General features: G+C 44.3%; 1 protein-coding gene across 1 annotated transcript; it reads right to left on the reverse strand.

The window, feature by feature from the left end:
- Positions 1–795: 795 nt before the first annotated feature.
- SLC35G2 (solute carrier family 35 member G2) lies at positions 796–2,246 on the reverse strand. The gene has a single exon (XM_040965114.1). It carries the CDS (start codon positions 2,221–2,223, stop codon positions 985–987), a length of 1,239 nt encoding a protein of 412 aa, XP_040821048.1. The 5' UTR covers positions 2,224–2,246; the 3' UTR covers positions 796–984.
- Positions 2,247–15,410: the final 13,164 nt, after the last annotated feature.

Below are 15,410 nucleotides of genomic sequence, written 5' to 3' on the forward strand. Positions count from 1 at the left end.
AACTGGGTCTCCCAGGTAAGTGCAGGGATCCAAATACTTGGGCCATCTGCCACTGCTTTCCCAGGCACACAGCAGGTATCTGGATTGGAAGTGGAGTTGCTGGGACTTGGAACTGGTGCCTATATGGGATGGCAGCATTTTAAGAGTTTGCTTTACCTGTTAGTCCATAATGTTGGACCCAAAGTGGCATCTTAACCACTAGATCAAACACCTGAATATTTCTGAATATTACAGGACTTCTGCTGAACATCTGTAGGGTATGAGATATTAGTACTTCTATAATTTCTGAACTTTGGGACCATACAAGTTCTACTTGAAAGAAATCCATTTCTTTAAAACGTGTGTTTAGTGATAGAGGTTAGCATTATCCTTCTACCACAATAATCTTTTTATTTTCAAATGATTAATTTATTTTTATTGGAAAGGTAGATATTTATAAAGAGAAGGGAAGACAGAGAGAGAAAGATCTACACTTGATCTTAGCCAAAAGGTCGAGAAGCGATAGAAAAATCTTCTATCTGCTGGTTCACTCCTCAAATGGCCACAATGACAGGTGCTGAGCCATTCCAAAGCCAGGAGCTTCCTCTGGGTCTCCCATGTGAGTGCAGGGTCCCAGTTTAGGTCATTCTCTATTGCTTTACCAAGTCACAGCAGAGAGCTAGTTGGGAAGCAGGACACAAACCAGCACCCACATGTGAAGCCAGTGCTTACAGGCAGAGGACTAGCCAGTTAAGCCATTGTGCTTGCTCCACAATTCTTTTATTAACAACCATAAAGACACGAGGTTCATGACATTTTCACATATTTAATATATGTATTTGAATATATTAGACTATAATATTTTTCTGTATCTGTGTATATAAGTTACATATTATATAGCACTCTGTCAATTATACAACACAAAAGACGTTTTATAGGTAAACATGAAAACGGCAGTGGACATACTAATAACTGAAGAGTAACAAGGTAATAATGATCAGGTCTTCATTTAATGGGAGAGTCTAATATTTCCTGATAATCCTGCCTCCTCACATTTCTCCAGTAAAGCTTATAGCCAGCAAGGACAAAAACACTCAGCATAATGATTACCCCTCCGAAGACATCATAAACACTAGGAAATATGTGCAGCACTAGAAGCTGCAAGACCATAGCTACCACAATTTCTAGATGCTGTACTGTGCTGACCAAAGCTGGATGGAATTTGTCCAAGGCATAATAAACTCCTAAGAATGCTGCAGTGGAACAGACACATATAGCAATGAGATAACTCCAGGTTTCTCCATCTAAGGGGATGATGGGTTCTTGAAGAACAAACATGGTTGACAGTCCCCACACCGTCCCAGTCCAGCCAAATGTAAACAGTGCAGTCCACATGCTGATCTTCTCCCTGATGGATCTGTACACGATCATAGAAAGAGCAGTGGTCAGTCCAGCCATCACAGTCATAGTATAGCCAAAGGCCTCTTTCCACGCATTTAACAAAGAATTGTCTTCATCAACAATGTTGGGGATCATGACAAAACAAACACCTAAGATGCTGCAAACAACTGTAGCCATGTCAACATAAGCCATTTTCTCATCTACAAGTAAAAAAGCCAAAACGGCACTGAAGACTGTGGTCGTGGCTCTCCACATAGTGGTCCCATTGCTGGGAGGAACGATGGAAAATGATGTGTATGCACAGGTGATAGAAATGACATTGCATACACCATAGAAGAAGAGTCGTAATCTGTAGCCACTTGGTCCAAAGGGGGCTTCTTGATAGTAATACACAACTAACACAGATAAGACCTGCAAGACAGAACGGATAAAGATCAGTTCTAGCGATGGAACTTTGGAACGATCAGAAATAAGCCTAGTGATGAGAGCTACACAGCCATGGGCCAAAGCAGATCCAAACAGCACAATCCACATTTTTCGGGATTGAAAAATATTTTTGTCTGCAAAGCTCTGGAATCGTCCAGTCTCATTAGTCATGGAGTTTTCTATTGGTGGAGGTCGGGTATCCATGCTTCCAAACAAAGTTCTTCCTTTTCTTTTCATCTCACTCAGTAGACTTTTCTTTGGATTTTCTTCCATAAAACTCCCATAGTCTTCATTAATTTCTTCATATCCATCATCCCCAGGCTGAGGATAATGGGAAGTGTATTTTACCATCACTGTGTTGGGATGTATTTTCACTCGTTTTTTAACTGGGTATTTTTGCGGGGGAGAAGTATCCATTTCTTCAGAAAAGCAGTTCTATTTGGAAAAAAAGATAAATATACATATTTATTCATTGAAATTCTAATTTCTATTATAGTCACATGAACCAATCTACTGTTGTACCAGAGTCTAGGAAAAAATAATAAAATAGGACAAGATGACCTGACAATATGCCATATATGTAGTCCAATGGAATAATGTCCCATTTTGTCTTTCTTACTTTGTCTCTTTCAAGATTGATCAGTTTTTATATTCTTTATCTTATTCTCTATTTGACATCTTTACAAGGCAAACTGGTATTTTTTCATATTTTCATTCCTACCTTTCTCTATACCCATCCAACAACAACAACAACAACAACAACAAAAAACAGAAAAATTAAAAGGCAAGTAAGATGAAATTTTTCCTTCTGAATATATTCCACTTGCATATGTTACAAACTGTAAATGGGTGAGTTTAAAGTCTTCTGTAAAATCAATTTTGTACAACACTAGATCCAAACTACAGTAATTACAAATTACTATAAATACAAATTAGTTATTTTTAAATATTCTGCCCCATCTACAGATAGGAACATACACTAAAGCTAAAAAATAAATAAAATTATCATAATACAGCTCATGTATTCTTGCTAGTAATGTAAATTACACAACTTTTCTTTCTTATCAGCAGTTGAACAACATATTAAAATCTCAATGTACACTGAGATTTTAAGAGAGAACCCCAAATAGTCCAACTGGCTAATCTTTCACTGCTAAGCACAAGGATCCCATATGGACATCAGTTCGTGTCCTGGCTGTTCCACTTCCTATCCAGTTCCCTGCTTGTGGTCTGGGAATGGCCCAAAGCCTTGGGACCCTGGACCCACATGCGAGACTTGGAAGAAGCTCCTGGCTCCTGGCTTTGAATTGGTGTAGCTCCAGCAATTGCAGACACTTGGGAAGTGAATGGAAGATCCATCTGTCTCTCCTTCTTTCTGTAAGCTTGTCTTTCCAATAAAAATACAAATAAATGAATAAAGTTTAATGGGATCCCCAGCTGTAAGCAACTACCTAGGTTGACTTGTATCTAAACAAGTGTTTCACTGCTGAGAGAAAAGCAGCCAGTAGTTGGTGGGCATTCTGGGCCTAGTTTATGTCAAATTTGTGTTAACTATACCAGTGTGCCAGAATAGTTACTTCTTTTTTTCTTTTTAAAAGGCAAGTGGGGAAGGCAGGGAATATCATGTCATGATACGCACTCCTGGCTCCCAGGTAGAGGGTCATGGTCGTGGATTGTCCAGAGAAGGGTGTCTGGGGACGTGTTGGGATTGGGAGCAGCTAAGGGCATGTTTCACAGGGAAGGAATGATTTCTGGGGTCTTCCATGAACCAGGCCTCAGCACTTGCAGATAGATGAGAGCTGAGATGAGGTAGTTTAGACTAGGGAAAATGGAGGGCATGTCTGGGTCAGGCAAAGTACCCGCCCACATGGGAGACCTGGGTTGGGCCAGATGGAACTGCCTAGACATAATGCAAGGGAACTGGGTCTGGGGGCAGATTCTGCAGGGGACTTGTGGGCTCACCTCTGTGGGTCTGCAGCACATAGTGGTGTACACAGAGAGCTGGGGGTGGAGACTGGCTGAGCCAGGCTGGACCATGAAACTTACCTGACAGGAACCCACCTGACACGGGAGCTGGGCTGGGAGGGGGCCCGGAAAGTGGGGGAGGGGATCCAGGCTGTAACATGCAAAGGCCAGGACTGAGGGCAGACCATACCAAGCAGGGCCACTGTGTCTGCTAGCACCTGTGGGATCTGAGGTTGGGAGTAAGCCTGGTAGGGAACTTGGAGAATTCTTTTACTAAGCCACAGCTCATGCTTTGGAGCACAAGAGCTAGGGCTGGGGGCGGGTCAGGCCAGGCAGGACTGCAGCACTCCTCGGCATTTGTATGACCAGGTCTGGGCCAGACCAGGCTGGGCGAGGCCACAGCTTCCAATGGCAAGCATGAGAGCCAGGACAGGGTATAGGCCATATCTGGCTGGGCTAGCTGATAATACCTGCCAGCAAGAGCTGAGACTGTGGGTGAATCATGCCAGGCTAGGCTGAGTCACCGACCAGTATACACGAGATCAGCACACAGGCTATCCGCTGGAGAACGACCCCTGCGAGCAGGGCAGACTTCAGTGAATTCTCTGTGTTCCCAACACTGCAAAGAACAATCTGCTTTGATAAAAATGCACTGGTTTAAATACAAATCACATCTGAAAACATACTCACAGAAACATCCAGAAGAATGTTTGGCTAACCAGGTTGACACATAAAATTAACCCCGAGCCTCAGTCTCCACTTGTCTTCCACAAGAACAAACGTTTTTTCAACACACTATGCACTTTGACGTCTCAGGGGTTTTGCAGACGCCGTTATTTCCCAGAGAATCCCCTCTACCTGCCTTCTCCCCTGGCACTTGCTGCTTCTTCCTCAAGGCCGGCTTACATAGCACCGTCACTTAAACGCTTCCTAAACTCACCTCATCCTCATCTAGACTGGATTCCATGAAACCTTCAGTCATAGAATGTCTCATACTGAATGCCAACTATTTCTGTCTTCTTCCACTACCTTGTTAGGATCATGCACGCAGAGACCACCCATTGCTAATTTTTATGCTTGTGGCACTTAAACAGTCTTGGAATAGGAGAGGTATTAAAAATGTCTACTGTATGGATCATTTTGTAAGTGATACACATTTGGTAAGGAGTAAAATGTACATAATACATGTAAATGAATTGAAATCCTTAGCAACTCAAACAGGGAACCTTATTGTGCTAAAACACTTTAATGTTCTTAATAGTACTTCAAGAATAAAACATCAAGGTATGGGGCAGATGTTTGGCTGCCTCTTGAAAAGTCGACAACCCGTAACAGTGTGCTTGAGTCTGTATCCTGTCTCTGCTTTCCGTGCCAGGTTCCTATTCATGTGTACTCTTGGCAGCAGCAGGTAATGGCTGTGATTGAATTCCTGCCACCTACAGGGACATCAGGATGAAGTTCCAGGTTGACTTGGTGCAGCTGTTGCAACCACAGGAAGCATGAACACATCTTTCCACATCTATCCCCCATTCTCTCCCAATTTAACGCTTCAAATGAATACTACAAGTAAAAAAAATAATTATTTATGTTCATTGGGAAGGAAGATTTACACAGAGGAGACAGAAAGATCTTCCGTTAGTTCGCTCCCCAAGCGGCTGCAATGGCTGGAGCTGAGCCAGTCCGAAGTCGGGAGCCTCTTCAGGGTCTCCCATGTGAGTGCTGGATCCCAAGGCTTTGGGCCGTCCTCTGCTGCTTTCCCAGACCACAAGCAGGAAGCTTCATGGGAAGTGGAACAGCCAGAACATCAACTGGCACCCATATGGGATCCCAGTGCATGCAAGGTGAGAATTTAGCTACTGATCCATCATGCAGGGCCAAACAAATCTTTTAAATGAGCACATGTAATCTGGCAGTTAAGAGTTTGTGCATCTATCCTCTCTCTGCCACTATTTCTGTTGCTACAATGTGATTTCCTTTAATATCAAATTCCTCAGGTATAATTAGAGCTGTTCCTTAAATCACTTTTATGTGCTTTTCTGAACCAAGCCATCTCATTCAACTATGGATTAAGCTACAGCAGATATATGAGGCCTTTTAAAAGCTAACGGGAGGGGCCCGGAGCTGTAGCCTAGTGACTAAAGTCCTCACGTTGAACATGACAGGATCACATATGGGCGTTGGTTCAAACCCTGGCTGCTCCTTTCCAAATTCCTGCTTGTGACCTGGGAAAGCAGTTGATGACAGCCCAAAGCCTTGGAATCCTGCACCTGCATGGGAGACCCAGAAGAAGCTCCTGCCTCCTGGCTCTGGATCAGCTCAGCTCTGGCCACTGTGGCCACTTGGGGAGTGAACCAGCAGATGGAAGATCTTTCTCTCTGTCTCTCCTCCACTCTGTAAATCTGACTTTACAATAAAAATAAATACATCTTAGAATAACTGCAAAAATCTGTAATTCCATGTTCCATGTACCTTGCATATTGAACATATCCTGCAGCATTTCTAGACTGAATCCTGGCTGGTTCCCAGCGTCCCAGTGCATTCTCCACAGACTGGGCCGATCTACATTCTTAGTGGTTCCACATCAGGAACTTTCCAGCAGGTTCAGATCTAGGCTCATTCACAATACGCTATATCAAACATTGTATTCTAAAAGTTCCCATTTTACAATACATTGTAAATACTTCCTCCATGTCATTATGTATTTTATAATACCCGTTAAATGACAGGTAATATGCATCTGACCTTGGGCTTTGAACATAATAGGTCACTCATTAACTTCAACCCGGAGGACTGAAAGGCAAGAGGGATGGCCATGACAACCAGGCCCTGGCCAAGGACAGACCACAGCTGTCACAGGAAAAGCCACAGATGTGACAATGAACAGATACCAGCGCAGCAGGCTGCCACTAACGGTCAAGAGTCCCCACGTCTGCCTCTTTGTTCTTTCAGAGATATCGTCCACAGCGACAAACTGGCTAAAGCTAGAAGTAAATGGAAAGTGTGTTCTGCTCTGTGTTAGTGTAGGCTCCACACACTGCTCAGTTTTAGGAGGATTTGAGATAACCATTCAATCCAAGCTAAAAAACAAAACGAAACGAAAACCATGATGCTGCCCGCCGGGCGTGTCTCTGGGGCAGTTTGGTCCAGATTCTGTGGTTATAATGCTACACACATCAGCACTGTCTCTGTGCCAGATACGTATTTTCTCATTTGGGGGCCGGTGGCATAGTCACTTAAGCCACCATCTGCAATGCCAGTGACAACAACTCCATATTGGAGGACAGCTTGAAGTCCCAAGTGCTCTTCTTCTGAGCTAGCTCCCTATTAGCGCACCTGAGGAAGCAGCAGAAGGCCCCAATACTTGAGTCCCTGCACCTACAAAGGCTCTTGGCTTTGGTAATGGCCCAGCGCTGGCCATTACAGCACACTGGGAAGTGATTCAGCTGATGGGAGACTGATTAATTCTCTCTCTCCCTGTCATTTTGTCTTTCAAATAAATAAAATATGTAAAAAATATTTTCTTGGGCCCTGCGCAGTAGCCTAGCAGTTAAAGTCCTTGTCTTGCACGCATATGGGCACCAGTTGAGGTCCCAGCAGCCCTGCTTCCCATCCAGCTTCCTGCTGTGGCCTGGGAAGGCAGTAGAGGATGGCCCAAAGCCTTGAGATCCTGTACCCACATGGGAGACCTGGAAGAAACTCCTGGCTCTTGGCTTTGGATTGGCTCAGCACCAGCCAGTGTGGCCACCTGGGAAGTGAACCAGTAGACAGAAGATCTTCCTCTCTGTCTCTCCTCCTCTTTGTATATCTTAATTTCCCATAAAAATAAATCTTTGACGGCCCGGCGCAGTGGCGCAGTGGTTAAGGTCCTCGCCTTGCACGCCCAAGAATCCCATATGGGCGCTGGTTCTAATCCCGGCAGCCCCGCTTCCCTTCCCAGGCCACAAGCAGCTCCCTGCTTGTGGCCTGGGAAAGCAGTCGAGGAAGGCCCAAAGCTTTGGGACCCTGCACCCGCGTGGGAGACCCAGAAGAGGCTCCTGGCTTTGGATCGGCATAGCATCGGCCATCGGCCCGTTGCGCTCACTTGGGGAGTGAATCATTGGATGGAAGATCTTCCTCTCTGTCTCTCCTCTCTGTATATCCGCCTTTCCAATAAAAATAAAAAAATAAATCTTTAAAAAAATAAATAAAAAATAAATAAATATTTGAAAAAATAATTGCCCAATTGTTTTAGCACTTTTCATGTATACCAGCCAGATGTGACTATCTTCCACAATTTTGATTTTTCAAAAATAAAAAGGTATAATTTTAGACTGGACTTTAAACTAGAAATTTTCCCTTACAACTTGTGATCATTAACTAACCAACGGTTTCTCTTAAGTATTTATATTTTTTAAATGCCATTTGAGGGATTCTGAAGGATGCATTTGACCTTTATATCCACATTACTGATCAGAATCAAACTGCTACACAGGGCACAAAGTTCTTCATTTATATCGAGCTTCTTGTTCTTGACTAAAGTTCACTGTGAGAGTCTGAGCAATGACAAACTCCCTGCATTCTGGAATCTGGTCTGGCTGTTCTGACCCTGATAACCTTCAGACAGGGTGCAGCTCTCTTTTACTGTAGCAATTGCTAAATTTGTTTTCTATTTACACCTTCTGACCTGTCAATTGTGCTACGAATGTATCTTCTCTGCTGAGAAAAACCAAGGCGGGTGGTGGATGAGTCAGTACAAATTCATCACCATTACTGTCCCTTGTTGGTGACAGATCAGTGGTGACATCCTCTACGGGGGTGACACCCTACAGTGCTAACAGATACACAACAATGCCAGAACTGGATGACAGCTTACTTATTCCAAGACAGAAGGGATGTGGGACAAGCCAGGCTGTATGATAAACTCCTCAGTAGGCTGGCCAAAAACAACTTTAAAGAGGGCTACCTGGGTGAGAATTCTTTTCCAGAGCTGAAAAGTAGACGATTCCCAAAAGGTGATGGGTCCAGGCTGCTTTGACGGGGCTGAGCTAGGCTGTTGTGGTGGGTGGGACTGGAGATGAAGGCTCCTTATTAGGAAGGAATTAGGAAAAGCAATGGATATCAGATTCCAGAGGGAATAACACCAGAAGAAGCAAGGTGGAATGTGGTTTAAAGGAACCAAGAAGAGTTGAGCTGAGCTGCAATACAGAACAGCATAAGGGCCTACAGACATTGCTGGACTTCATCAGTCTGGACTATAGGAGGGGGGACAGCCACGACCTTGGAAGGTGAAGGGAGGTATGCAGAAATATCTGGTGGGATTGAATGGGAAGCAGAACAAGAAGCGGGAAAGGACGCTCCCAAATCGAAGGTTGGGCCGAGACTGAGCTGGAGGCTTGGCTAAGGACAGCTGGGACTATCAATTGTACAGGAGCTGCTAGGTGTCACAGCTGGTTCCAAAAGGAAAAAAAAAAAAAAAAAAAGGAGGAGGGAAATATTAAATAACAGCAGAAAAGCAGGAGGTAAGGATGAAAGTCTGGCTAGAGCTGCGCTAAAGATTCATAAGCATTCGTGAAGTTTTGTCACCAGCTCAAAAGCAACTGGACCTTGTTAGTTACTGTTTAGACAAGGTTAAGTAAGAAGCCTCTCTGTCCAGGGGTAACCAGTGGTGACAGAATGTAAAGAACCACGTATCCCTGGTGGGGAGAGGGAGAAGGTTTATTAAAAAGCACATTATATGGCAGTTTTAAAACAAGCAGGTCAATTTGGCTTGTATGAAGGCTATGTTGCCTGATTTGGAACACAGCAATTTATGCTGCGATGTTTTAAGACCTATTCTGGCACACTGTGATGAAAATGTCAGCTGGCAGCTAAGAACCTTCTGGAATGCAAGTGTCTCAACATTTATACTCAACACTTCTTCCAGGAAAGAGCCTTTTAATCTTTGAGGCAATGGACCTATCAATTTGCACAAAATGCACCACTCAGCAAACACATATTTATCATCTACCACTTACTTTCCTACTATCTTAAAAAAAAAAAAAAAAAGCAGAGTTCAGTCTGCAGCGAATCAGCACCTTTAAAATCCAAGGCCCAGGGCCCGGCGCGGTGGCACAGTGGTTAAGGTCCTCGCCTTGCACGCCCGGGATCCCATATGGGCGCCGGTTCTATCCCGGCAGCCCCGCTTCCCTTCCAGCTCCCTGCTTGTGGCCTGGGAAAGCAGTCGAGGACGGCCCAAAGCTTTGGGACCCTGCACCCGCGTGGGAGACCCGGAAGAGGTTCCTGGCCTTTGCGGTCACTTGGGGAGTGAATCATCAGACGGAAGATCTTCCTCTCTGTCTCTCCTCTCTGTATATCCGCCTTTCCAATAAAAAAAATAATAATAATAAAAATAAATCTTTAAAAAAAAGAAAATCCAAGGCCCAGAGTGGTAGCTTAGTAGCCATAAAGTCCTCACCTTACATGCACCGGGATCCCATATGGGTACCGATTCTAATCCTGGTTACTCCACTTCCCATCCAGCTCCCTGCTTGTGGCCTGGGAAAGCAGTTGAGGACGGCCCAAAGCCTTGGGACCCTTCATCCACGTGGGAGACCTGGAAGAAGCTCCTGGCTCCTGGCTTCGGATCGGCTCAGTTCCGGCCGTTTCAGCAGAGTGAATCAGCAGACAGAAGATCTTTCTGTCTCTCTTCCTCTGTATATCTGATTAAAAAAAAAAATCTGTGGTGCCACGTGTACCGGTTAAGGGTGGGAGAGTGCCTTTACTAGAACGGAGAGGGGGAGAAAAGAAAATGGTCCTTTTCGATGAACTTTTTTGTATGTACTTAAATAATTAAAGCACTAATTAAATGTAAAATGGTAAGATTGTACTTGTTGGTTGTTTATCATTTACCCCTCAGGAAGGCAGCATCAAACTGCCCAGCTGAGATCGAAGAGGCTTCCAACCCTGAAGACATGCACCAGTTCATGAACAACAAAGGATCTCTCCAGGAACCAGAGTCATCTCTCTAATCCTCCAACACTGCACACACCACCTGCTCACATGTGCCCGATCTTCCCAATGTCCAGCCACAGCAACGCCATGCCTGAAATTACTTTTGGGGTCAAGATTTACAGAAATACCCAAAGAATGAGCTCAAGCACTTACGAATTACGAATTTGGTTTGGCTTAATTATAACTAATTCTTCACACTATGGACATCACTCATTAAAAATGCAACATAGTCACCTCCTTCTAAATATCACATTTCGTTAAAACACTTAAAGTAAGCAAATTCACAGTCACCATAAGTTATCTTGTTTCAGCCCAAACCATTAGTTGGATTTTGAGTGAAACTTGACAACACGTGTTAAGTAGGCGATTTCAATTTATTAAAATCATCCCATCCTTCAATATGTGTAAAGAACACACTCAGAGAGTCATAATCAACACTGCATGTCAGGATTCAACCAACACGTAGCTCTGCTTTCAAAGAAGTAAAATAAATCTTTTTAAAGAAATCCATACATGAAAGTGTGTATTGAAACATCTGAGATGTTAAAAATTGCCATCATCACCTACGAATGGAATATAATAATTATTTATATAATATTTTCATCATATTCAATAATCTATAGATGTTTTAACTACATGAAACTACTGCACAGGTTAGATGTGAATACTGGGCCATTTTCTTGTAAGGAACATAAGCATCAGTGGATCTTGGTCCACTTCTGGAACCAATCCCCTATGGGTATACAAGGACAACTACACGGCAACATAAATGCAACTGCAGAGTGGAAAAGAGACTTTACCGAGTCATGTAAGTCAAGGGGACACTGGCTACAAAGAACAAGCACTGTGCAATTCATTTCATCAAGAATTATTTCAACATATATCAAAAATTTTAACGTGAATTATTTTTAAAAATTCATTTTTATTTACTCAATAGGTAGAGAGACAGAAATCTTTCATTCACTGGTTAATAGCTGAGGATGGCCAGGCCCAAGCTAGGTCTTGGAGTACTTCAGCCACGACCGCTGCCTTCACGGACACGGAGACAAAAGCAGAGCTCGACACAAACTCGGGCACCAGAGCAGAGTTGTGGGTATCTCAAGTGCCAAACATCTCCCTAAAACATATGACCTCTCTGACCCCGGCAGCGCCATCTCCATGAATATATCATAAAGATATCATAGTGCCAGTGCTGTGACACAGCAGGCTAATGCTCCTCTCTGTGGCGCCAGCATCCCATCTGGACTCTGGTTCATGTCCTGGAAGCTGCACTTCCCATCCAGCTCTCTGCTTATGAGTTGGGAAAGTAGTTGAGGCTAACCCAATTCCTTGGGACCCTGCGCCCACGTGGGAGACCCAAAAGAAGCTCCTGACTCTGGGCTTCAGATCAGATCAGTTCTGGCCATTACAGCCTTTTGAAAAGTGAATCAGCAAAAGGAAGACCTTCTCTCTGTATCTCTCTCTGTAAAATAAAAATATCTATCAAATAAATAGATCAAATAATTATAATATAAATATATCAAATGCCTATCAAATAAAAATAACTAAATATTTTTAAGTTTATGCAAGGATATTTATCATGGCATGTTTTCCATAATAAAAACATGGAAATAACCTAACTGCCTAATCCCAATGAAAGATTGGTCAAATAAAAACATTTGCACAATATTAGGTAGCCTTCCAAAATTATTATAGCTGTATATATATGAGGAACTTCAAAAAGTTCCTGGAAAAGTAGAATTAAATGTTTATTTTTATGCAAAAAGATTTGAAATCCATGCATACAAGGTCTCCTTACAAAGATCATGTAAAGATAAACTTCATGTCATATTCATAAGTAAAAGAAAGATTCTCGGTGGTGTGATTCTATTTACAAAAAAATTTATACACTCACAGCTGATAGAATTTTGATTACTTACTAATTTATCTTTTGCTATTCTATATAAGTATTTACAATTATTTATTTTAAAATCAGGGGAGGGAGCAGATTAAGCTGTTGTCACCAGAGGATAAACAAATCATTATTGCGCATTTCAACCAGACATAAAGTCAATTACAGCCCTGGAATTTCAGTGCCTTCTGTTGAAAGGAAAACTGCGGCTAAACAAACTCAAGGATGGAGAAAATCTGAATGCTATGAGCACCCAAACCAAAACAGAAATGAAATACCACAAAACTGAACGCGACGCCTTTGTTCTAGTGTTTAAAAGAATTAAGTCAATGTGTACGCCACATGCAGCATATGCAATCATATTTTCACGACTAGCTGAAAATACAGCAAAGAATATAACATAACTGCCATCGGCTTTTCTTACGTAAGTTACCGCCCCATAAATCTCCATTTTAATGTGGAACAACCTGACCTAAACAGATGGACCTCATGCTGTTCTCTAAAACAAGAACAGACTTTGATCTTCTGGACCAGGAAATGAAGTCTGCACTAAAACAGCAGACATCTATCTCCTAGAATTGTCATTTAAGAAGCTGCTAATAAAAGCAGCACTCCCCTCTTTAGAAATAGAGCACAGTGACATGTTTATGGCTTAATGGAATGTATCTCAAAATAGTAATAAAATACAGTTGCAGATCTGTGTCACCGAAGGTGCTGGCCAAACAGCCCCTGGACCTTGCCAATTTTGGAGCATCCCCTCGTTGTAATTCTTGGCAGGTGGCAGCACTTAGCTGTCTCCACCCTCATTCCTCCAAGTTTATGATGGAGTACACGTCCCTGGAGGATGCCATTCTTCCTATCGGTCCCAAGGCCTCTTCCACGAGAGTTACCAGAGGAGATGGTCCCAAGGGAGCTCTATGGAGTAATGAGCAACTAGGCTTTGATTTACTGCTCCACAACTTTCTAGTTGTTTTAAGGACCCGGGGGAAGGAGCTAGTGGGCCAGCAGCACTGGGCCTAATAAGAAACCGCGACCAAGGTAGAGGCCTACAAGATTAAGAAATTGGTTGCAATAAAGGAGAATGATCAAATAGTTATAGACATCAGAGACAAAGAGAGTCAGATTTCTCACCAAAGTAAGAAGTTATTCTTTTTTTTTTAAAGATTTATTTATTTATTGGAAAGTCAGATATACAGAGAGGAGAGACAGAGAGGAAGATCTTCTGTCCTTTGACTCACTCCCCAAGTGACCGCAAAGGTCGATGCTATGCCGATCCAAAGCCAGGAACCAGGAACTTCTTCCGGGTCTCCCACATATGAGCTGGGTCCCAAAGCTTTGGGCCGTCCTCAACTGCTTTCCCAGGCCACAAGCAGGGAGCTGGATGGGAAGTGGAGCTGCCGGGCTTAGAACCGGTGCCCATATGGGATCCCGGCGTGTTCAAGGCAAGGACTTTAGCCACTAGGCCATGCTGCCGGGCCCCATAAAACAAATTTTTAAAGAAGAAAAACGTTAATAATAAATATCATAGTGAAAGCAGAACCAATAGAAGATCAGTCCATTTAGCACACATGTGCACCATTTGTTTACAACAGTTTTCTCTAAGATTATTACCTAAATTACTGTTTCGTGTTAAAATTTACCTTTTTCACTTAGGCTTTTTATTTGGCTATCAATACAATTTTACATCCTTCCAGGCTAGCTTTGATCTGGAACTTAAACGTGTGTAAGTGCTTACTTGCATAGCCGAATACCAAACACTTCAATCCAAAGGCCTCTCTGCCTCAGGAACAGATGACTATGAAAATTGATGGTTCTGTAGCGTTTGGAAACACCAAGAGGTGTCAAAAAATAAATATGGGCTACAAAAAGCCTTAAAAATGTGATTTAGTAGTGCACCATGCCTTTGGGAAGGATGGCATTTCCACGTGTGTGACATGCCTGTGTGCACACACATGTAGTTTGCATATATACATTATGTATGTATGGGGGGCTGTTACGCTCACGCCGTGTGTTTTCACACAGGTAATCAAAACCTGTCATATCCGGCCCTCCCAGGACACCAGGAACAGCGTGTCTGCCTGCCAGGTCTCCACTCGCCTGCCGTGGAAGTGGGCTGTCAGCAGACAGGGACCTGAGGCGGTTCAGCACCAGGGACACCGACAGCTCCGGCGCCACAGATCCGGTCCCCACCAGGGGTCCTGGACCACCCGGCCGCGCACACACCACCTGACTCTCTCCCCTCCGCAGACAGTGCGGTCCCGGTGCAAGTCCCGACACCGCTCCCATCTGAGTCTCCTTTCTCCCTTCTTTTTGCCCCGTGCATGGATGTCAAATGGGTGCACGTGGCGGCGCCGAGCCACGGGGACCAAGAGGTCGGACGGGGAGACGGCTTCCACAGCGGCTAGAGCAGGCCGAGCGAGCTGGCCCTGGGCCCGGACGGCACGCGGGGCCGTTCCTCCTGGTCAGCGCCGTGAGACTGGAGTGCCAGCCCCGCGGCCGTAGTTCTAAAGCCCCTATAAGCTCTTTAAGCCCCCCCCCCCTTTTAAATTATTATTGGAAGTGATCCCAAAGACGTTCCCGGGCCTCCCCCTGTTGGGGTGGCGGGCAGGTGGGCGTCGGGGGAGCCCACAGCCGAGGCCCGGCAGGAAATGCGGAGGCGGGCAGAGCCGCTGCTGACCCTGCCGACCGCGGGTTCCGGCGCTCCGGGGGCGAGCCGCCGGGATCCGGGGGGCTCCGCGGCCTTGCTGGCGCCCTGCTGAGCCCGGAACCGGGATCCGGG

This window comes from Ochotona curzoniae, unplaced genomic scaffold, assembly GCF_017591425.1.
Source record: "Ochotona curzoniae isolate NIBS_2020 unplaced genomic scaffold, NIBS_Ocur_1.0 contig_1302, whole genome shotgun sequence".
NCBI classification, from domain to species: Eukaryota; Metazoa; Chordata; class Mammalia; order Lagomorpha; family Ochotonidae; genus Ochotona; species Ochotona curzoniae.

Coding starts and splice junctions, on each gene's coding strand:
- SLC35G2 (XM_040965114.1), bottom strand. CDS start 2,223: ATGGATACTTCTCCCCCGCAAAAATACCCAGTTAAAAAACGAGTGAAA.